At 39.9% G+C, this 22,757-nt stretch overlaps 2 protein-coding genes across 3 annotated transcripts in view; one reads left to right on the forward strand and one right to left on the reverse strand.

Annotated features, from left to right (window-relative positions):
• Positions 1-4,099: 4,099 nt before the first annotated feature.
• Positions 4,100-10,881, reverse strand: LOC140146622 (coiled-coil domain-containing protein 92-like). Of its 2 annotated transcripts, none has more exons than XM_072168490.1 (3): positions 10,761-10,881; positions 6,919-7,121; positions 4,100-6,331 (listed from the first exon to the last, which is right to left on the reverse strand). In XM_072168490.1, the coding sequence occupies exons 2-3, from the start codon at positions 7,088-7,090 to the stop codon at positions 5,538-5,540; spliced, it is 966 nt and encodes a 321-aa protein (XP_072024591.1). In that variant the 5' UTR covers positions 7,091-7,121; positions 10,761-10,881; the 3' UTR covers positions 4,100-5,537. The 2 variants fall into 2 exon arrangements, with proteins under 2 accessions (XP_072024591.1, XP_072024590.1); XM_072168489.1 differs by having other exon boundaries at positions 10,752-10,881.
• Positions 10,882-11,233: 352 nt separating this feature from the next.
• LOC140146624 (pre-mRNA-processing-splicing factor 8) overlaps positions 11,234-22,757 on the forward strand; it is an 85,519-nt gene continuing 73,995 nt past the window's right edge. Inside the window, exons 1-7 of the mRNA XM_072168492.1 lie at positions 11,234-11,359; positions 15,358-15,491; positions 16,606-16,774; positions 17,171-17,335; positions 18,086-18,301; positions 18,551-18,763; positions 19,325-19,450. Coding sequence (XP_072024593.1) covers positions 15,377-15,491; positions 16,606-16,774; positions 17,171-17,335; positions 18,086-18,301; positions 18,551-18,763; positions 19,325-19,450 — 1,004 coding nt within the window. The 5' untranslated portion in view covers positions 11,234-11,359; positions 15,358-15,376. The remainder of the gene's footprint in view (positions 11,360-15,357; positions 15,492-16,605; positions 16,775-17,170; positions 17,336-18,085; positions 18,302-18,550; positions 18,764-19,324; positions 19,451-22,757) is intronic.

The following is a 22,757-nucleotide window of genomic DNA, read 5'->3' on the forward strand; positions in this document are numbered from 1 at the left end:
TTCAGGAATTTTTAGGCTATACTAGTCTAATAGGCGCGGCCTATGAATATATTTTTACAAATTAGATTAACAAAATATTGGTTGTTGGTTTTGTTATTGTTGTTGTAGTTATTATTGTAGGCCTATATATTGCATAATCAGGGTATAAATAGGCCTACTAGGTCTATCATAGCCTATAGAAGCATTGGTTTTTTCACGACAGATATCATCCAGGATAATTTTAAAAATTGAAAATTTAGAAAATCCAAAGGAAAATGGTCGAAAACGGCTGCCCACAATCACCCCCCCCCCCAGCCCATATGGTCCTATCATGGTCGCCCCTTCCCTATCCCTGCAGCATATAGGATGACTCACGAGCCGCGGTTTGTCCGTGGCCCTAGTTCAGATTGATACACTATTGTACGCATGAGTTCATTCTTTTCTGCATGGCTGTTTCCATTATTAACTTACGCCCCTCTGGAATCAAGACTTGAAAATCAATTGCATTTAACCTTAAAGTGAATCATTTCATAAAAAAGATGAAGACCAAAGATGTGGCGGATGAGATTTGTCATTGATTTTCTTTAAAAGCTCGAAGATCAAGGATGTAATGCGAATGCAAAAAAAAAATTGGTACATTTCAAGAATGTCAGGGGACTCAGAAGGTCAGATGGACAGCATTTCATTAGAGTGTTCAGAGTATCTCTCTGATTCACTCAATCTACACAAAGCTCACTTAACACATATTGTTTTGCTGACCGTATGCAACTGACTGAGAAAGATTTCCGACATACTGGACTGAAGAGTGGTGACAAAATACAATACTGCCATTACTTTGTCATCAAGTCTATCAATCTAATATCAGATTTCAGAGGAAGTTTGAAAGGGTGTTTGAGGCAATGGGGAAATGCCCTGCAAGGAGAGAGAGAGAGAGAGACAGAGCGAGAGGGGGGAGGTAGAGTATCCCTGACAAAAAAGAAAGAGAAAAGTGCCTCCTCTGACAAAAAAATGATAGAGAAAATTGGGGAGGGGAGGCAACGTGAAAGAAAAGGGGGAAAGGAGCCAGTGTCCCAACAAAATTCACCCCAAACTAGTGTAAAATACCAAATTTTTACATGTAGAGTTGCTCTAAAATACTTGCTATGTTACCATTCCCATCTTTCGAAGTCAGAATAAAGCTAATTTATGCCTGGTATGATTGAGGAAATCTTGAGCCTAAAAACTTTGCTCTTGAGGAAGAAATCACAATTTACACCCCTTACCCCATTACCTACCTTGATACCTGTGACTCATCCCGACACCATTTGACCCACCCTGACATCAATTGACCAAGCCACTTGACTCACCTGGACACATCCAAATAAAACTTGACACTCTGTGACCCATCCTAACACCCCATCACCAACCATGACCTAATGACCCCTTCACCCACCCAAATACCTCTTGACCTGCCCATGACTCACAATTTGAAACACACTGACATCACCTGACCAAGCTAAGCCACTTGACCTACCTGACAGCCCTTGACCCAACATGATCTACCCTGTCAACCCATGACTCGCCCTGGCACTTGACAAACCCTGACACCACTTAACCCACATTTACATCACAAGACCCCATGACAGCACTTGAAACCCCATGACCCATCCTGACACCCCTTGACCCATATACACCCTTCATCCACTCTAATACCCGTTGAGCCCCCCTGATTCCATTTGACCCACCCTAACATCGCTTATTCAAGCCACTTAACTAACCTTCTAACAACATGACCCACCCTGATACCCCATGACTCACCTTGATCAATTGACCACTGTTTAAACACCATGACCCAATGTGACATCCCTTGACACCACTTGATCCAAACTCACACCACCTGAATCAACATCACACATACATTTACCCACCTTGACACCACTTGACCCACCCTAACACTGCTTGTCCCACTCTGACACGACTTTATCCACTGACAGCATTTGACCACCCGACACCACTTGACCCAACCTGACACCACATGACTCACCTTGACACCACTTGATCCACTCTGACACCACTTCATCCACTGACAGCATTTGACCACCCTGGCACCACTTGACCCAACCTGACACCACATGACCCACCTTGAACCGATGGGTTCAGAAGCTCGGGCCGCACATCCCCATTGAAAAATAATCCAAGAACCCCCCCCCCACCCTACTTACCATTCCTCAAGAATTGGGATGGCACAAAGCTAAGGTGCAACATGTGTTTTTTTTTATTGCAAAGAAGAGGACAGACAAGTAGTTGCAACACGTCTGTCTAACCATGGGTTTCGATATTGTTTAGAATCAATGCTTTTAATAGTTTCTTTAAAACCACAAAATTACTAAAAAAATTAAAAATTAAAAAAACAACCCTAAAATGAAATCCTAAAAGTAGAACGGTAGATTTCAAGATTGTATAGAAAAAAATAACATGCCAAAAAGTTTAATTAAAACGATAATAAAAAAGCGGAACCGGTCACTGACCCGTGCTCTTTTGTGCTCTCTCTCACGTAAATTCAGATAAGCGTGTGCCAGTCACGCATTACGCAACGCACAACTAGCATTTGCGTGCATGCCATTCTATATCAATACTGTGTTATGAGTCTTTATTTTTTCCGCCTTATATAAGCCGAACAAACAAGAGTACTGGGTCATAATTTTTGTTGTAAAAATGGAAAACTTGCCACCTAATCTACAGACATGGTAATATTCACTTGTACACATAATAAATACAACAACAGGCATAGCGCAATGTATTTTAGATTTTTGAGAGAGACCTTTAATCCCAAATACATACATTGAACACGATTGAACAATGTATCTTTATGTACATTGTGTGATAAAAATGTAAAACTGTGGTAGACTTTTGATGTATAAAAACTTAAACACTGTCATTATACACTACATTATATCATAATTCATATGCACTCCAGCCCAACCTAAAGTCAGTCAGCACCATAAATAAGGTATGTAGCATTTCATGGAACATGACCTTACAGACAAGGGTTGATGACCATAATAAGCATACTTTATAAGATGTTTTCTTTAATTTGAGATACTAGCACAGGGTGTCCCTGAAAGAACTGTATCTTCGTAAACTTAATTGTTTGGGTATTTTAACGCTACAACTAAACATAACTAAATAACTGGTGCGTTTGAGAAATAAATTAGCGATCACATACTTTTTGAATTTTGACAATTTACCACACCGTTTGTGACATATGAATTTTACGAAACTCCCACAGACCTTTCCACAGATTCAAATATAAACATGAATCAATGATTTGTATTCGGAGTGCTAATCACTGCGCATCATCAGCGCATGATCCATCTATTGTCATTTGACATTGATAGATATTTGACTCCGCGAAGCGGGCTGAAAATGAGATAGTTGCGTAAAAATTCTTTTATTTCAAAAACAGAGCGGTCAATTGTCAAAATTCGAAAAGTTTGTGATAGCTGATATATTCTTCAACCACATCAGTTATTTAGTTATGTTTGGTTAATGCGTTAAAATCCCCCCCCCCCCCGAAAAAAAAAATTAGTTTCCAAGGATACAGTTCTTTCAGGGGCACCCTGTATCAGTAACACAAGTGATGCAATATTAACCAATGAACAGTACAAATTCAAAACTTCCATATTGGTGTACACACATCATGCATGTCAGAGATGTTTGCACATGTCCCAACTTTAATTAACAAAATTAAACACATGTCTAATTGGAATCAGCCAAATTTGTTGTTTTTGTAGGACGAACAACAGACCGATTTTAAATCAAAGTCATATTTCACTCAATTTAATTCCCTACCCAGAACTACTCAAGTTAGTAAGTTGAGTTTCTTTCATTTTACCTCATTATTTCGGATTAAAATGGACAAAAAGCATTTCTGCCTGTTGACATAATATTATTTCATAATTTTTGGCAAAGAATAACAACATTTAAATTTGACAGCAATCATAATTATTACAGCTTTTTTTAAAAAAGGAACATGATTTCATCACAAAGTACCATACAAACTATTCCAGTTGAAATTCATACACCTGCTATAGAAGGCATGATCTTAACATGTAATCTCATAGCAGGTTTGAAACCTGAAACCAGGCCAATGAAAAATGCTGATTTGTATTCCATCACATGCATGCATCCAGATAAGAGGGCGCTCGGGCCCTTTTTACCCCATGGTTCTGATGTTATAGCGCCTGGTTGAGCTATAAAAACAAGACCCCAGGCGCTGAAGAAATTCAGTATTGAGCACATTTTCCACATGGCAGGCAAACATGTTGTTTTCTAAATCCAGGTTTCATAAAACTAGGCTAAAATTATGCACATCATTTTCGAAGCAACTGAACCCCTGAAATACCAAATTATGGCCTATCTGCTATGTACACAAGTGATTTTTATCACTTCCAGTGTACTTTAGTAACTGTTTTCCTGACTCTGGAATTGGCAAATTTTTTGCCATCAAACTTTGCTTGTTTTTGTGCCTACATTGGTTGTTCGGTTTATCGTGTCTGTTTGTGCCTACATTGGTTGTTTGGTTTGTTGTGTCTGTTTGTATGCACAGTCTAGTGCACATTTGTATTCCCATTGATCCTTGCTGTTTTTGCAGGTTTAGCACTAGCATACGGTCTAGTCTGTATTTTACTTGTTTCCCCATATCAAGTTGGTGTACTTTGCTCTTTTTCTTTCCATAGGACATACATAATGTACACTTCCGGTGTGGTAACCACAAACCAGTATGTTTTTGTTCACACCATTTAAACGAAACATATCTTGGTGAGAAAAATCAGAGACCCTATAGGAAAAAAAAATCTTTTTCTAGAGTCTGATACCAAAATCTCAGTTATGATGAATATGTTGCGGTGGTGTTTTTCCATATTATATGTTTTAAAAATGTTTTCATGACCTTAATATCACCCGACATATAAATGATTAAACTGCATTTTAGTTTTGGTCAAAACATTTTACTAACATTTTTGACCAAAAACCAAAATGTATTTACATGTTCATAACATTTTCGTGTTTGCTAGATACATTACTTTTCCTTTGATTTATATTGTCACCATAAAATTTGAATGTTTTTTGTAGCATGGTATGTTTATTTTATCAGAAGCTGCATCATAAATTCAATTTATAAAACATACAAATGACAAATCATTAAATGACTCTTTAAAAAAAAAGAAAAATGATGAGTTCACACATAAACACATCACACACACAATCTACCATTCATTCAACATAATATAAAGAGTTTAGTTACAACACGCAACAAAGCTGCCTTATGTGCATTTTTTATATTCATGTTGTATTTTATGTAATTGCAATCCTTTTATGCGAGAGCGCAAATAAGGCTGAGCAGGGTATAAAACGTCCATGTCTTAAAAACAAGATAATACAAAACAAATTTAAAATAAGTGGACTTAATGTAAAATTAATGGCTCGTATGATAAAAATAACTTAAGGCAGCCAATTTAATTTAAATCACATTATGGAAATAAACTCTTCACATCTTGTAACTGATCAGAATTTTATTTCTAATCACTCTTAGACTCTTCAACTTGATATAATTTTTTCTCATTAGAAAACACTTTCTTCACTGCTAGCGTATGTTTTTCTGGCGACTTTGAGTCTTTTCTACCATGAGTCAATCTAGATTTGTCGTCTTTGGCAAGAATGGCTGGACTCGGATGGTGAGGTGTACTCCTTGTCCCCCTCCTGGAATGAATAGGGGGTAAAACAGGGGGTGCTACTTTCACCCCTACTTCTTTACTATTCTTTGGATCGGTTTGAACTAAAAAGGCACTGACATTAACAGTAGCTTCACTCGGATTGTCTTTAGATCTTGCCCGGGAGTACTGTTGCCTCAATTCCGATAAAGTCAACCCTTCGTGTGTTACTCCATCGACGGGTATCGCCCTCATTGGGCGGTGACCTTTGCGGACGGCACCCTCTTCAGGCGACCTTACATGTTTGTGTGGACGGCGAAAGTTTGGACGGGGTTCACTCGGTGGTTGGGGGCTACTAGTTCGTGTGTAGTCCTCATCTAAACTAACAGTTCTCTTATGTTTGCTGAGATTGAATTGGTGGATCTGTGTTGTCAGGTGGGCGATCATTTCTGATTTCTTCTCCAAGTCTGTTTTATACTGATTCCCTGTTTGTTTTTGCTTCTTGATTTCGTCTAAGAATTTCTTCTCTTGGACTTTGAGTTGCTGCTCCAGAATGGCAATCCGTCTTTCTTTTTTGTCAACCTCTTTTTCAAGTTGGTCTTTCTCAGTTTTGCTTTCTTTTATTTCTGTTTCCAAGACTTTGACTTGTTTTATGTAGTGCTCTGAAAAGAGAAAACCAACAGAAAACACAATTAGAGAATATTGTTTTGAGACCCAGTAGCTGTGTCTCTATTACCTAATAAAACAAGGGAGATAGGATTATTTTATAGGTAAAACAATGAGGAAAATTGGCGTAGCGCAAGTCATCCTGGGGGGAACAACCATGATGGGGTAACATGGGGAGGGATTTTCTTTATTTTCAAATCAATTGGGGGCATATGCCCCTATGATGCTACCAGACTTGTAGTATGAGTACGGGTACAGGTCCCAGTCCATGAGTTCGGGTAGGGGACATACATGTATCATGTTTTCATTGCCTAACCGTGGACTAAAATGGTGGATTTTTTGTGTGTATGATATGAAACATAATTTTATCCATCAACTGCTGACTGTAGTTTTAACATTGTGTGGTCCACGGTTTTGAGCAAATATCACTATAATGCATTTAGCATGCATTTGAGTTCTTTTGCAGGGTGAAAGTTTAGGGTGAAAAATCTTGTGTATGTCCTCGTTTGCCGGCAAACACGTGGTCGTACCCGTAGGCACATATTTCTCCTGCAATTATCATAAATGAGCAAATTTGACTAACCTTCATCAGGTGAGCCCTCCTTCATTGCCAGCTCAAACGTCAGCTCAGCACATTTCTTTTGTAGTTTCTGGAGTTCGCTGTGAAGCCCTTGAAGAGTCTGGGCATGCTCTTGCTGCATAAATAATATTGAGCTCTGTGCATTACGCAGCTGAATCTCGACTGGAGCAGCCATTGTGAAAAATATCCTTCGCACTGTTACAATTCTGCAATGAAATACAAAGGTAAATGTTTATTTTAATAATTATTTTGAACTAATCGAGGAACAAAAAGATTAATTTCAGTATTATTTTGAAAAACCACTTCAAATGCATGCATTATTTGTTCTTCTTTGCACATTTTTATTGTGGGTACTTTTCTGAGCGAGCATCCCAACATTTTGTGTGTGTGTATTATTTTGCAGGCTTGGGCGATATAAAAAATGATTTTAACTGGAATTATCATTCTAAAATGACCTCTAATAAACGCCCCTTTTGGAAAATGCAACGCCCCCGAGGGCGACATTTCGTGGAAATACGGTATAGCATTTTGCGTGTATGTCCAACTCGCGATTATATTAGTTTTCAGCAAGGTCCTGCAGTGGTATGATGATTACTGCGTAAACACAAAAACAGGGGTAGCATTAAGGCCCGAAAGTCGGGGTTGTTTTCCCATGTTTTTCACTCCCGAGCTTGCAGAAAATCCAAATACATGGGTAGGCATGTTCACAAAATTTTCAAGTAGGATATTTCACATATCATTTTTGTTTAAAACGGTGATTATTTAACTTAAAAAATGAGGGGTCAACCATGTCTGTAGGTCACAAACTAGCGAAGTTATGGGCAAATGTCTGTTTTTAAAAAACTGCACTTTTCTGCGGCCATCATTGACAATGCCTTACAATGACTTACTGTACAAAAAAAGCATGTAATGCATCATTTTTTACCACGATGATCCATTTTAAACAAAGGCGATTTTATTTTATGAAATCTAACATTCACTGCATGCTGCCTTCTGTATCAAGGATAAAGTACCAGCACTTTTTAGACTACGTCGTCAAGTTTCTGGTGTCCAAATTTCAAATTTTTGTATTTCCCTATGTGGATTACACAGTTAAGCCATTGACTGTGAGCTACTGTGGTCGCAACTTTTTGGATTGAATGTCGCCCTCTATAATAAGCAATGTGGACATGTCTAACATGGGGTGACAATTAAATCTCGGGGGTGAAAAATATTTTGCAGTGTAGTCAGGGGTAGGAGTAAGGTCCAAAAGTAGAGGGTCAGAGTTCACCCCGAGCTTGCACATATTCCCAATATAGAGGGTGAAAAATTAATATTTTTTAAATTTAGGAGGTCATTCACCCCCGATCGGGAGTTAACGCTACCCCTGCACAAAAGTATGGTTCAGATTGGCTATAATTGAAGCACATCGTAATCACATCGGCACCTCATTCACCGAAAAAGCTGCGTAGCATCGCCGATATCGTGTGACCTAGTTCTTTCTACACACTAATCTGGAAGATTTTTTATTTTGTATTGTAACAGTTGTGCAGTTTGTTTATGACCGGAAAACCAGGAATAAATGTTGTTACGGACTTACATTGTACGGTTGTACTTTATACAATCGCAGCTCTTGACCTATCACACACCCTGTTTGTATTATTATAACAAATCCATGAATTATGAAGTGTGACCATCCACAACGAATGCAGTGTACATGATGAGTGGAAAGTAGCAAAAAATTTGTGAAATGAGGGATTTTGAAAAGAAAAATACATCGTGTGTTTCGAGAAATTCGCCATCTTGAATTGATGCAAAATTGCGTCATGCAGTAAAATACTGTCAAACGCGCTTGAAAATACGATACGCGAGCGTAAATCACTGTCAAAACGAGCGTACATCAACTTCTAAGCGTTCGTGCTACGCGAATGCTTGCTTTGGAGTTTGCATCACCGGTTTTGTATTCAGCTCTTTTAATTATGATTATGTCAAAAATTGCGATAAAAAGGGATAAAAACATGGATTTTGGAACAAAATAAAGCTTGTTCGACGAAATAAAAGGTATGTTTGTGTAGCTAAGAACATGTAAAACCTTGATGCGAAATTAATTTGAGAAATTCGTAGTTTTAACCTTAGGGGAGATTGGGGTTAGTTGAAACATTTTTCACAAAATCGTCTTTGTAACGCAAACCGATTACTTTCAAGAAACACTAACCATATCAGTATAAACATATACATACATGCTACAAATACAGCCTTAAATTTTATTGGACCTGCTTATGATTATTCATATAATCCAATTTGAAAATTTGAAAAAAGTGTTTCAACTAACCCCACCCCTGGGGTAAGTTGAAACATAGGGTGAGGTTAGTTGAAACATGGCTTGTAAAAATTTCAAAATAATTATTATTGTGTTGTTAGGGTTATACTTCCCTTGAAGGCACCCTTTAACATACAATCAGTGTGAAAAAATGAATAAATAAATATGTGGGAGCGCGGGTCAATACTTTGGACACAAGGTGACAAGTGTCACCATGGACAAAAATATGAGAAGCCTAAAATATTATAAAATGTCTTTCTGTGTGCACTTTTTGCTTGTATTATATTGCTTTTTAACCATATTAAAGCAATATTGAAGAAATGGTAAACATGTTACAAATTTTTAAAAAGTCAAATTTTTAACCATATTTTTCTATGCGATTTTCACGTTTCAACTAACCCCACCTCAAAAGTTTCAACTAACCCCGATGCCTATTTTTACATTTCAAAGTTCATTACACAAAATAAGAAATACAATAAAACTTTTATTTAACATTATTCTGGGACTTACTACTAGTGCTTATGATACTCAAAAAATAATCCCTGAATCTTCAAACAACATGGAGATAACGCATCTTTTCTGAGGGGTATAAAAATTAGTCAGCAAGTCAAAAACAGATATTCCTTTCCCAAGCCAACACTGGTGGGGCATCAGTGCTGTTGCTAATTTGGTGGATGACCCTTACTAATACCTATTACTAGGTGCCAGTATTTTACCAAATTAATTTTTTGTGTCAGAAAAAAATACAATGTTTCAACTTACCCAGTGTTCCAACTAACCCCAATCTCCCCTATTATAGCTCGGGTGGTCTAAACTATAAAAAAGAAAAGATGCATGATGATCAGACAGGGTCTCTTGAATTCTGCATAAAACCGGGCAACGTTATTTCTATAGATCTGCTGCGCATTCAAATTGCATTGTATTGCATCGTAATTTCATTTGTGTCTATGCTAATTATGTTTACACAACATGAACTCACATGTTTTTAAGCAAATTCGCCGATAATAGGTGATCAAAAGCGATCGGAATGTTACAAAAGAGCAGATCGCATTCAGCTTACTTCATATGAGATGATCTTTGGAAATATACGGCATAATTTGTCTTGGTGTTTGCGGAATGCCATGCAGTAAAATATTAATACGTTGCGGCAATTCATGATTGACGACTAACAATCGGCGTGTCCTTCGTATCCTCCACTGACTGTCAATTTCTTATCCACTCACTAATCCTCACAAAAGCTTTGTGTTGATTACGTAATGTGTGGAGGCAAATTGCAATAAGTACAATGAAATAATGAGTAGGGCGGGCTCCGAGGCGGGTTTCTTCTTCATCTTACGTAACAGTATTGTTCTCCAAAAAAACCGGAAGCTTGTCGTTTGGAGCTCTAGCTGAAATACAGCAAGATAATGTAAGATAGTAAATGTAAACCTGTATTTTAGCTAGAGTATCTCGAGCTAATGATGATGGAATAATGAAATATGAATATGAATATGGATTTTATACATGTCTAAATTTTGCAAAGCAACAATATAATTACCTCACTTACTCCTCTTATTTTACATCATTGGTATGCGAGCATCACTCTTCGGCTTTGGAGTTTAAATCTTCATTTTGAGACATATTTTGACTTCATTTCACGTTTTGTTTACATTGATCAATTTCGTCCATAGAGTTATTTTGGGAAAATGAGGAGTTTCTATTTTTATCCCAATAAATACCTAATGACTATATTTTTATTTTGAAACTTTAAAAATTGTAACCAATTTCTTTTTAAGTTAATGTTTTTTTCAAAATAATATATAATAAGTCTATAAATATTTACTATAAGTCGATAAATAATCAGAAAATTGAAGATGCTATTAGAATTTATTTCTTAAAATAGGGCACCTCTTAATCTCCTTCACAACGCGATCAATCAGAGAGTAAAGTAACATCCTTTTAGCGGCACAGTTCAACATCATCAAAAAGTGACACACATGAATCATGAACTTTCTCTTCTGAGTTGTGAATGACCTTTGACCTGCATCTACTGCGGCCATTTTATAACGGAGCAGCGTGTACGAAAGTACTTTGTTTTCTGTTTTTGATTGGTCCGTGTACACCCTATAAATAAGCTGATAGTTACTGAAGCACCTGCAACAGCTGGTAAGAAATGTTTTCTATTGGAACATTTATTTATTTTGGCGTGAAGAGTGTTTAGGTGGTCATAAATTAAATAATAACGTCATAAACGGACGTTACGTTTCGGCAACGTTTAATCAACAATGCATGAATGTACATGTGTAGCGACTGCCGAATTCGGCACTCATTGAGTCATTCATGCATGACAACTATATTTTGGAACAAACTTGGTTCTAACTTCTATACTTGATTTCAAATTTAATCAGGGCTGTCAACTCTCACTCATTGGGTCACTTTCTGGCAATATCCCTTAATACGCCGGCAGGGTTGTCACTAAACTGAATTTAGTGCCGGCTAAATTTCCATGATATTTGTCCAAAATACTCTCATGCGTCACTTTCTAGCTGTATTTTAGGGTAAAAAGTACAATTTCTCTACTTTAGTGCCAGTTGGAAAGTCCTCATAAGTCATATTCCCTTGAGTGCCGGTTGGTCTGCCTGAGTGCTGGTTACTACCGACCGGCACCGACCAGTGTAGTGACAACCCTGTACGCCGGTGAAAATAAAAGACCCCCTAGCTTTAGACTGCGGAACTCAGTCCTCAATGATAGTCAGTCATTTATCTTTTGGTCGTTATATGACTATCATTTGAGGGACTGAGTTGTTATAATATATCTTCCGAGGGGCATTTTCAGACAATAGCTGGGGATTAGTGGGGCAGAGGTTATCTATTGAATCCTTTCATGACCACTGAAGCATAGTCAAGTCTGCCAAGGACACTCGGTACAAATTGAAAGACCATCACAAAAGAATGCATGCATGTCAGGTCATCGACACCAATTTGGTGTTTGTTATGACACAAATTTGGTGTCTGTTATGCACCTCGAAATATGTACCTTAAAGTCTGTATCTACCCTAGCTTACTGAAAAACTACCCTATACTATATTCAAGACCACTTGATAGAATTTTTTTTCTTTAATAGCCGTTACTCTATTCTTTTTTTTTCCTTTATTTAATACTCTATAATAATAATAATAGTAATAATAATAATAACTCTATTAAAGATTACTTGATCGAATCAACATCTTGGCAATCAATAGCTTTGTCACGACTGAACGCACTCGCTCACACAGGCTGGGGACGGCGCAGCTACCGTGTGTCGTACGGGCCGTTTTATATTTGCCACGACTTAACGCACTCGCTCACACAGGCCGGGCGCGGCGCAACTACGGACTACCGTGCAGTGTGCCGTACGGGCCGTTTTGTCTGTCGGCTGCTTTTAAATAGAGGCATGATTGTATTAAATGTGTCGCAATTAAAATGTTTACTATTTAGGGTTAGGGTTAGTGGTTAGGGTTAGGGTTAGTGGTTAGGGTTGGGTTAGGGTTAGGGTTAGGGTTAGGGGGGCTATTAAGGGAGTATATAATAGTGTCTTGGCTAGCGATCATGCTATATTATTTATACTCCCTTAATAACCCGGTCGCCCATACCTTCAACACGTAAACATGGTAAATCCCGGGCTATTAAGGGAGTATAATAGTGTCTTGGCTAGCGATCATGCTCTATTTAATATTATACTCCCTTAATACGACGGTCGCCCTAACCTTCAACACGTAAACATAGTCGAATCCGGCGTATTTAGGGAGTATAAATATAGGCCTAGTGTCTTTTAACCAAGAAATCCTGAAGCGATTCAACTTGCTTTCATGGGTTTGAGCTACGGTGAACGGCTAGTGTTAGGGTCAGGAACAAAATTTTCTTGTTCAAGTGGTCCTGAACATACTATAACTTTTTTTAGTAAGCTAGGGGGTCTTTTATTTTCACCGACGTATTAAGGGATATTGCCCACTTTCTCACGGTCTCACGCCAAGGTAGTATAATCTCACGCCAAGGTAGTAAATCTCACGCAAAAAGCTGGAAAATGAGTAAAATCTCACGCATCGTCATGAATAATTTGTTGCTCCTACCCCCACCCTCCACTTTTCAGTTTCCCGAGCGCAGTGGCTCAAATATTCATGGTACAAAATGAACATTGGAGACGGCAAATCCCGGTACGCCTCTGGCTCTGTCTCACGCCAAGCAATTACAAAAAGTTGACAGCCCTGATTTAATGGGCTCATACCACTAAACTATCAGTCTGTGCATTACTCGTGAACTCTAGCTTAGAATTTGCACACGATAGTTTTCATATAGTATAATACGGCTTACGTCACGACATGTACGAAGTTCCCGGTGGGGTCACTCAACTTGCAATACTGACCGCACGATCGTTACCAAAATCAAGGAAAAAGGGGTCATTTTTAGGGCGTGTCCGCGGGCAAAATTGTCAGTGAAATTGGAAAAATAGGGGTGTTTTATTGTACAAATGTCAAAAAAAAAAAAAAAAAGGGGTTCTTATTATTTTCTCCTGATCCCGTGGCCAGATAAAAAATCACAGGAATAAATTTGGTTTCCTACTTTGTACTCATCCCGTGATCAATATTGTTCTAGGTTCTGATTTATATGCAAGGGGTACTACTTGAATTCTGTGATGCCCTTGTTAATTACTGAAAAAAAAAAAACATTCATAGGCCTAAAAATCCGTTCCTTGAAATGTTGAAATAGGGTCAAAATTGCAAATGTGTCCTCGGAATCTAAAAAATAGGGGTGTTTCAGAGTACCATTTTGTCCTTGTTTGGGAGTAAAAAAGGGGGTAAAATTTCATGATTTGTCCTTGAAATCGACTCATGAAAGGGGTAATTTGTACTTGTGGTAACGGTCCTATGCGTCCCCCCTGCCAGGGAGTGACCCCACCGGGACGAAGTTACGGCAAGTTCATTGTCTTTTACGGTAACGCATTAGATGCTAGTGCATTGGCCGTTGGTAGGTATGCCTAATCCCCATAGGAAAATACAACAATATGAAATTTGGACACCAGAAACTTTACATAGAAAGTCAAAAAGTGTCCAAATTAGTATACCTTTGCAGAAGTTATACAGTGTCAGTGATAGTAATTTTTTTTCAAAAAAATAAAATCGCTTTTCTCTAAAATGGATCGCCGTGCTGAAAAACGTTGCATGTACTTGCTGTTTTGTACAGTAATTCATTGTAAAAGTACCGTCAATAATTAATGGTCACAGAATTTGGAAAAATATGTTTGCCCATGCATAACTTCGCTAATTTTTGTCCTACAGACATGGTTGACCCCTCATTTTTTAAGTTAAATAATCAGTATCACCTTTCTAGACAAAACAATTTCAGTGTGAAATATCATACTTGAAAATTTGATGATCATACCTACCTACCGTTGGTATCGTTTTTTGGTCGGACATCGGTGCAATTTTTGCACCAGAGGTTATTTATTCTGTTAATGTTGAAATTTGGATGAAAGTTATTTCGATGAACCAACTGTATCTTTTGAGCAACATTTGCCTATTTTTGACAGTCAAATATTTTGCTGAAGTGCCTATTTTTGACAGTTGAAAATTTTGCTGAAGTGTAATTTTAGCAACATTTTTTATGCATTTCGCTTGTCGTGATCGGCTGTGTTTACTTCTGTACTTCCCAGCCCTCGAATTAACCCACTGCACCCATGGCATTTTGCTGTGGGTGCCCATCCCCACTGCCGTAATGCCCTCAAAATATGTCCTTCACCCAAGGCAGTCACTTGCCGTGCCCTCTAATGAAGTTGTCGTCGGTGCCCCAGCCCTGCCCATTCATTATAAAATCATCTATCAGACTGTTTGTGTGTGTTTTGTTCACTTTGCCTTGGTGCCCTTCTCAAATTTTCAACAGTTGCCATGATGCCCTCTTGAAATATTACAAACTGCCGTGCTGCCTTGCCTTTTCACCCCCAGTGAGACAATCTGTGTACCGTACCCTGATAGTAAACAACCCTTAAAGCCACTTGTAAGTGAGTCCTGATGCCGGCTAAATTTAGGTGAACCCAGGACTGGACTCTCTTTTTTTCTACATCTTGTTATGATGATTGATTATGATGAATCAGCTGATGATATTTTGGTTTGTTTTTAAAATGTTTTTAGGTGCTCCAGCTAAACCAAGATGGCTGCAGACTTTGCTGTGCCCCCAGGGGCCTATGTACACATGATGATGCAGCAGCAGCAACAGCAACAGAGAATCCCAGATTACATGGCTGAGGAAAAACTCCAGGACAAAGGTAAAAGGCAAAAACACATGCAGGTGTACACACTCATACAGCACCATGAGCTCATTGGGCTATTCCATTTAAAATCCACACTACCCCTGTGGAAGATTTAGCTAAAGTCTTCCACAGAGGGAGTATGAGTTTCAAGTAGAATAGACTTTGGGTAACTTCCATTTGAAATACTCGGGACGATATAGATAAAGCTATAATACAGGGGTAGTATGGGTTTCAAAATGATTAACACTGACCAATTACATTTGAAAAAAATCTGGGTGAAAAATGGTTTTAAAGAATTTTATTTTATAGGACTGGTTATTGGAAGAGAAAGACAACAACCGATATTTTGTTTCCGAGTATGCGAGGAAGCTTAACCCCCTGGACAATACTGGTCATCTAACAGAATTTTGATTGGTTGATAACTTGAAATGCTCAATTCAATTGCCAATTATGACTAGGCTTTAAACTATTTATGGTCAAACTTGCATTTGCATATGATCTTATTAATACCCTCTTTGATTGGTTCAAAATTGGACACAAGATTCATTTTGGCCAATCGGCAGGTAGTTCTCATGGGGTTAAGTTAGGATGTCCCTAACACTCACCTTAATCCAAACCAGGCTTTGAGTTTTAATTAGGGTGAGTCAGTGTAACGCTCTCGGAAAGCTCACCTTAAGTTGCCCATCGGAGTGTGATTTATATCACACATTTTAAAATCTGCCAGACTCTTTAACTGCTTCAGAAGGGTAGTTTATAGCACACCGACAGCTCGCCTTAACATTTCAAATAGTGCAATGTATTGCACGCAGGCTCCATGGCTAATATTTTCAAAGCCTAAAGCCTGCCAAACTCTATTCTTAACCCCAACTCTATTTCCAATGTAAAATACCCTAAACTTAAAAACTTTTTTGACTAATGACCCTTCGGACAAATGCGTTGTAAACCATACCTAACACTTTTCAGACTAATGACCCTTCGGACAAACGCGTTGTAAACCATACCTAACACTTTTCAGACTAATTACCCTTCGGACAAATAGGTTGTTCCGAAATGATCAAATGATATAGCAGAAATTGTATACCACAAAAATCTCTTACCACAATGTTTTTTTTTCTTTTTTTGATTTTATCTCGCAAATGGCAACAGTTGCAGTCCAAACGATATGCAGAGAAGCGCAAGTTTGGCTTTGTGGAGGCGCAGAAGGAAGACATGCCACCGGAGCATGTGCGCAAGATCATACGCGACCACGGTGACATGACCAACAGAAAGTTCAGACATGACAAAAGAGTGTATTTGGGGTAAGTGGTGGATTGGGTTCATTTTGAAAATCAATGATGCTGCTAAACACAATCAGGGCATTAGCCAGGATTTTGAAAGTAGGGCTAATCTGTGTTGTATTATATCTCCTTTCTCTAAGTCAACATAATTTTGATGTGATATATCTTGTTGTTGTTGTTGTTATTTTGAAACTTTTTTGTTGTTGTTAGGACAGGGGGTTCTTAATACAGGCCATCCGCCTTCCGAGAACCTCCTCATTCAATGTATGTGTTTAATTGTTGTGCTGTTATATTTTATATTTGAATGAAATAAAGATGAATGAATGAATGAATGTGAAGTATCATTTAACACAATATTTGAAGATATTTTTTTCATAATTTGGATTGTACATATTTTCATTTCTTGTATACTCACAGAGCTCTCAAATACATGCCACATGCAGTCCTCAAACTGGTTGAAAATATGCCCATGCCGTGGGAACAGATTCGCGACGTCAATGTCCTCTACCATATTACCGGAGCTATTTCATTTGTCAACGAAGTGGCCAGGGTTATTGAACCTGTATATATTGCGCAGTGGGGGTAAGTAACATAAGTTCCATTTTGATGGATTTTTAAAAATAATATAAGTAAAGTAATGTACCGTATTTGTTCCATTAAGCGTCCAAGGCGCTTAACAAAGTCATTTTGGATGGGCGCTTATTTGTTGTTTAAGCCAACAAAAGTTTTAAAAAAGGCACAAAATATGCATCCATCATCATCAGTGTGTCATATGTTTCAGACCATGATTCAGATTGGCATGGGCAGTTGATAGGCAAAATAACTGATTCTCGATCATGAGAGGATGTACCTTCTGCATCAGCGTACTTTTCATAGAGTAACACAATTGTGCTAACTACATGACATAACCTTGACCTTGCCTAGCAAAGACAGTGTGATTGGTCAATTCTCAAAAGCTGTGTTTGCCCTGTAAGCGCCGGCTGGTGTTTGCGTAGTACGCTCGACGCAAATACCTGTGCGTACCCAAGTTGGCTTTCATGATCGAGAATTAGATATTTTGCTTATAATGTCACAGTTTGCATGTTTTAAAGTCAACATTTGCTGTTTTTGTCCCCCTCTGCGTACCGTCTAGTCTGTATTTTACTTGTTTCCCCACGTCAAGTTTGTGTACCTTGCTCTTTTTCTTTACATAATGTGGTTATATTGTGAAGTTAATTTTACAGCGTATCTCGTCATAATTAGATGACAATTATATAACAAATCACAAAGTAGCCTTTCTATGTGACAGTATGTGAAGCGGACGATGATTTGATGTCTTTTTTTCCAACACAGATCAATGTGGATAATGATGCGACGTGAAAAGCGTGACAGGAGACATTTCAAGCGCATGAGATTCCCACCGTTTGATGATGAAGAGCCACCTCTGGACTACGCAGACAACATCCTGGATGTGGAACCTCTTGAACCGATCCAGATGGAGCTGGACCCAGAGGAAGATGGACCTGTGCATCAGTGGTTCTACGATCATAAACCACTCATGGATGGCAAGTAAGTACAGCAATTATCAGCCTCTAAGAGCTATTTTGATTGGTTATAATGATGGCTGTACAACATGTACCATATATTGAGCCAATCAGATGTACAGTAAGATTAGTCTGTAGGGCTGAAAGGGGGTAAGCTTAAAAGTTGCTAAGACATATCTAAAAACTAATTTGATTGGTTACTCAGATTATTATATCATGTAATTAACCAATCAGTGACTCTGTAAGAAATGTGTTTCTTGTTCTCCCTTTGTAGGTGTGTGAATGGAACCAGCTACAAGTCCTGGCGTCTAACCCTGCCGATGATGTCCAATTTGTACCGGCTGGCCAACCAGCTCTTGACCGACCTGGTGGACGAAAACTACTTCTATCTCTTTGACCTGAAGTCATTCTTCACCTCCAAGGCACTCAACATGGCCATACCTGGAGGACCCAAGTTTGAGCCTCTTGTACGAGATGCAGGATTACAGTAAGTGTAGATAATTACACACAAGCGCTCAGTAATTTTCAGGATTAAAAAAAATAGCGGGCACTACAGCCTACAGTCAGTCTACTCTGAAGTACAAAGTAGCGACGCGGACGCACACATTGTGCCGACTTTGAAGGCACGCATACATTCAGCAGAGACGCATTTCTGCGCAATGTTTACGCGCTGTATACGCGAGCGTTGTCACTTTGTACTTCAGAGTAGACAAACTGTATATCATTTCATAAACCAGTTATTAACAATTTTTGCAGCTTTAAGAGCGCATACCCTAGACATGCCACAATTGATCTTCGCAACCAGGATCCGCTCCCCAGGTTACTGACGAGACAATTAGCAGTAAGTTCCTTGTCCAGGGAATTTCAATCTAACTCAATTTTTATGAGAGCATACTAAACCATCACCAGGGTTCGAACCACGCAACCTCCCCAATCATTTATTTCTCATTACCCCAGCAACCTCTCACACTTTAGGCAAGTACATGTTTTACATCTGTGGTATATATATATTCACTGTATTCTTTGATTTGCTTTTTGTTCATTTCAGGGATGAGGATTGGAATGAATTCAACGATGTGAACAAGATCATCATCAGACAACAGATCCGTACGGAGTACAGGATAGCATTCCCTTATCTCTACAACAATCTCCCCAAATTTGTGGAACTCATCTGGTAAGTGGTTATACAATAAACATATAGTTCATACATACACGCTATATAAGAGCGCGCTTGATTGGTCGAGAGCAGGGCATAAACAACGTTCATGCCCGGTGTCCCGATTGTGTGATCGCCAGGTAGGGAAAGTGCCAGGAAAGTCATAGTTTCTTTTTTAATAATGTTACTTATAATTATTTGTTATTATTTTGTTGAAATAAGAATCACAAAATGTTCTGGTATGTATTGCGCCCCTCGGGCATATACAACCGTTTAGTCATGAAAATATATGAATGAACCCCTAATTCCAAGTTCAAAATATACAACCTAAATGAACAATAGAAGCAGATGCAGATGCATGCAGTAAAATTGGAATTTACTATGTATTGTATCTCTTGAGGGGAAATAGTTTAGGCAGCTTTAAGTAAATGTAAAAAGCAGGCATGAGATTTTCCAGTGGAAACACTGGAATCACACTTTTGTGATGTTAAAATTTCGTCAATTTTGTTTATTTTCAGCGCTTTTTCAGGTGTTTTTGAACAATTTTACGCGCTTTTCCAGCTTTTTTGAAAATGTCCAGACTTTTCATAAATGTGTAGTCTCATGCCTGGAAAAGCTAGCTCTGCATGGTTAGTGTTGAACCATAATGTACTTCCACAAATGTAACACGGCAAAATAAATAAAAGTAACAAAATCACATGGCTTCATGGCTGACTTTTGTTTGGCTCCAATACAAGGGGAACAACATCAGGCAGTAAGCCTGCAAATCAGGATTGAATCAGCCAATCAGATTTACTCATTCACAATCTGGCCACTAGAATGAAATAGATAGACTCAGTACACCGGTCGATCTTACCGTTTCCGATGTTGATTAAGATACTTCTTGCATCGATCCCGAGATGCGGAAAAAACCAATAGTCATTTTGTCCCACATAAATGAATAAATAACAAAACCCCGATCCCGAGTGGACTCACCCATTCGGTGCCGTCACACACCATAATCAACCCTTACCCTCCTTGGTTCCTAGATGAGATAGACGCGTGGATTTTTCTTTACCAACGCTAAGTATCATTACGAACCAAAGGATTGAGATATACAGTTTGTTTGTTACACTGAGGTAAAAACCAACCAGTATAGTCGCTAGGGAGATAGTTTTGACGACATTTTCGCTAGAAAAGTGACAAAACGATCCAAAAACTTAGCTTGTATGTGTGTTTCCGTTCATATACGGGACACACGTTTTCAAATAATAGCCCTTAGGGCGCCATTTTATTTTTGTTCTCACGTAAAACAACTATAACAGACTAGTAAGTTACAATAGATGTTTGTACAGTACTGTGTATACATGTATGGTGAGTGATTATCGCTATGTTTATGGTGTGCTCTATCGTTATATCTTTCAGTGCTGCGTCTGATGGCGCCGAGTTACTGCTAAGAGTTCGGTGGGTTTCGAAGGACCAGCCTGACAAATCTTCCCCAAAAGGTTTTCAGTTTTTCATCCCTTTGTATATATATTTTTATATCATACCACTACATCAGCGTCAGCCACTGTGCGTGTGGGTCTGTTTATTGGGCTTGAGCTTGTGTTCGGGGTAGTGCTGTACGCTCCCGATTACTACAATGTCTAGGCCTTGTCAATCATGCCCTTCCCTTGTACCAGAGTGGGACCCGCATCCACTCTGCTACTCCCACAGGGATTGCTCTAAATCAAATAAGTGTGCTTCCTTTTGCATAGGCTTATCGGACATCCACTTGAGGATTTAGAAAGTAGCGCTTCGTTTAGGTCTTCGACACAGACAGAAGACGAAGACTAAGAAACAGAAGCCTACAGGTAAGATTGATATGGTAGGTACTAGCGAGGCAGGCAAGGGCCACGCTAAGGTAACCTCTGGGGCTCCGGTCCCGGGCAAGCAGGCGGACCCTCCGGGACTGCTAGCGAGCCCGAAGGCCTAACAGCCAGCGAAAGCACTGACTTTACGTCTAAGCTAGTAGCAGGCAGCAGGGCGGTACTTGCCCTAACAGGCGAGTACCAGTCTACCAGTGAGATCTCTAGCGAGCTTCTTGCAGGTGGACACCCGTCTATTGCTGGCGAACGAGCGGGTCTAGCACCCGCGAAGTAGCCGGCGACGGACAGTATGCCAAGGGTACCCGGGCTTGCCTGGGTTGAATCCTAGCATACAGCGTGCAGCGGACTTGCCTCGGCCGGTCTGTAGCACGCAGCGTGCCAGTGGAACCCGGGCTTGCCTGGGTTGATCCACGCACGCAGCACGCCTTTCGTTCCCCGCAAGGGTCGAATGAAAACGTGCATGGGTTTAGCAGAGACGATACCGGGGCTAACGCTTCAGGTGTAGTCTTAGCAGAACCAACTGGGGTTGTCACACGGCAGCGTTCCATGGTGGGACCGCCGAGTGATTCCCTGGGCCTTGGAATGGCTGCCGGCTGTCCTCCGGGACTGGCTAAGCGGCTATACCGGGGTTGGGCTCGCAGTCTCTCACGGGACAGCGACCCAAGTGCAAACAGTGGCAGCTACCGAGGGCGAGCTACGGCTTGACTTCAGTGGTAGCCACTATGCACGCGCCCATAGCTGCCGTGAGTGGTCCGCCACACACAGCGACCTTGGCGAGGCTCAAGAGGTTAGGGTAGGTAGTTTGAACAGCCTGGCTGATCAACAACCCACTTATGTCCTCGAGAGCCAGCAGAGCGTGGGTGATCCATTACAGTCAATGGGTCAATTACCCTCTTATGATCGATCACTATCTATTCAGCGGAGCATGGCTCCATTGATTGATACTGCCTATTCAGGTAGCGAGGTGACTGATCGAGGTATACATCGCTCAGCTACCCGTGATACTAGGCAAGCTCCTTTTAGCCAAGGGACAGCCAGTATAACGGGTACCCATACACTGCAACTTGATCCTCTAGCGGGGAACGCTGTGAGGCATGGGTACAGTGGTACGCAGCCGGGAGCCCTACCGGGCACCTACGCTACAACCACGCAGGTACCGCAGTACTCGTCCTGGTTACCACAGTCTCTGTGGCAACAGGGGGAGGCGGTACTGGTACTGCCGTTCCATGGGGTTTCCTGGTGGCGGATCCTTTCAGGGTCAGCTACCAACAGGGTATGCCCGTGGTATCCGCCGCAGGGTGGTTTCTTCCACGGTCTTCCACCGTGGCAAGTGCCGCCTAGCGTTGGGCAAGCAGTACCACCAGTTGTTACCCAACCCGGCGGCGAGTGGCTAACCCTGATACAGCTCAGGGTAGGCCGCACACTGCTATGGCTAGGGCGCGACAGCAGCGAGAGCGTCACGGATCCCGGGTGCTATA

Source organism: Amphiura filiformis, chromosome 2, assembly GCF_039555335.1.
Source record: "Amphiura filiformis chromosome 2, Afil_fr2py, whole genome shotgun sequence".
NCBI lineage: Eukaryota > Metazoa > Echinodermata > Ophiuroidea > Amphilepidida > Amphiuridae > Amphiura > Amphiura filiformis.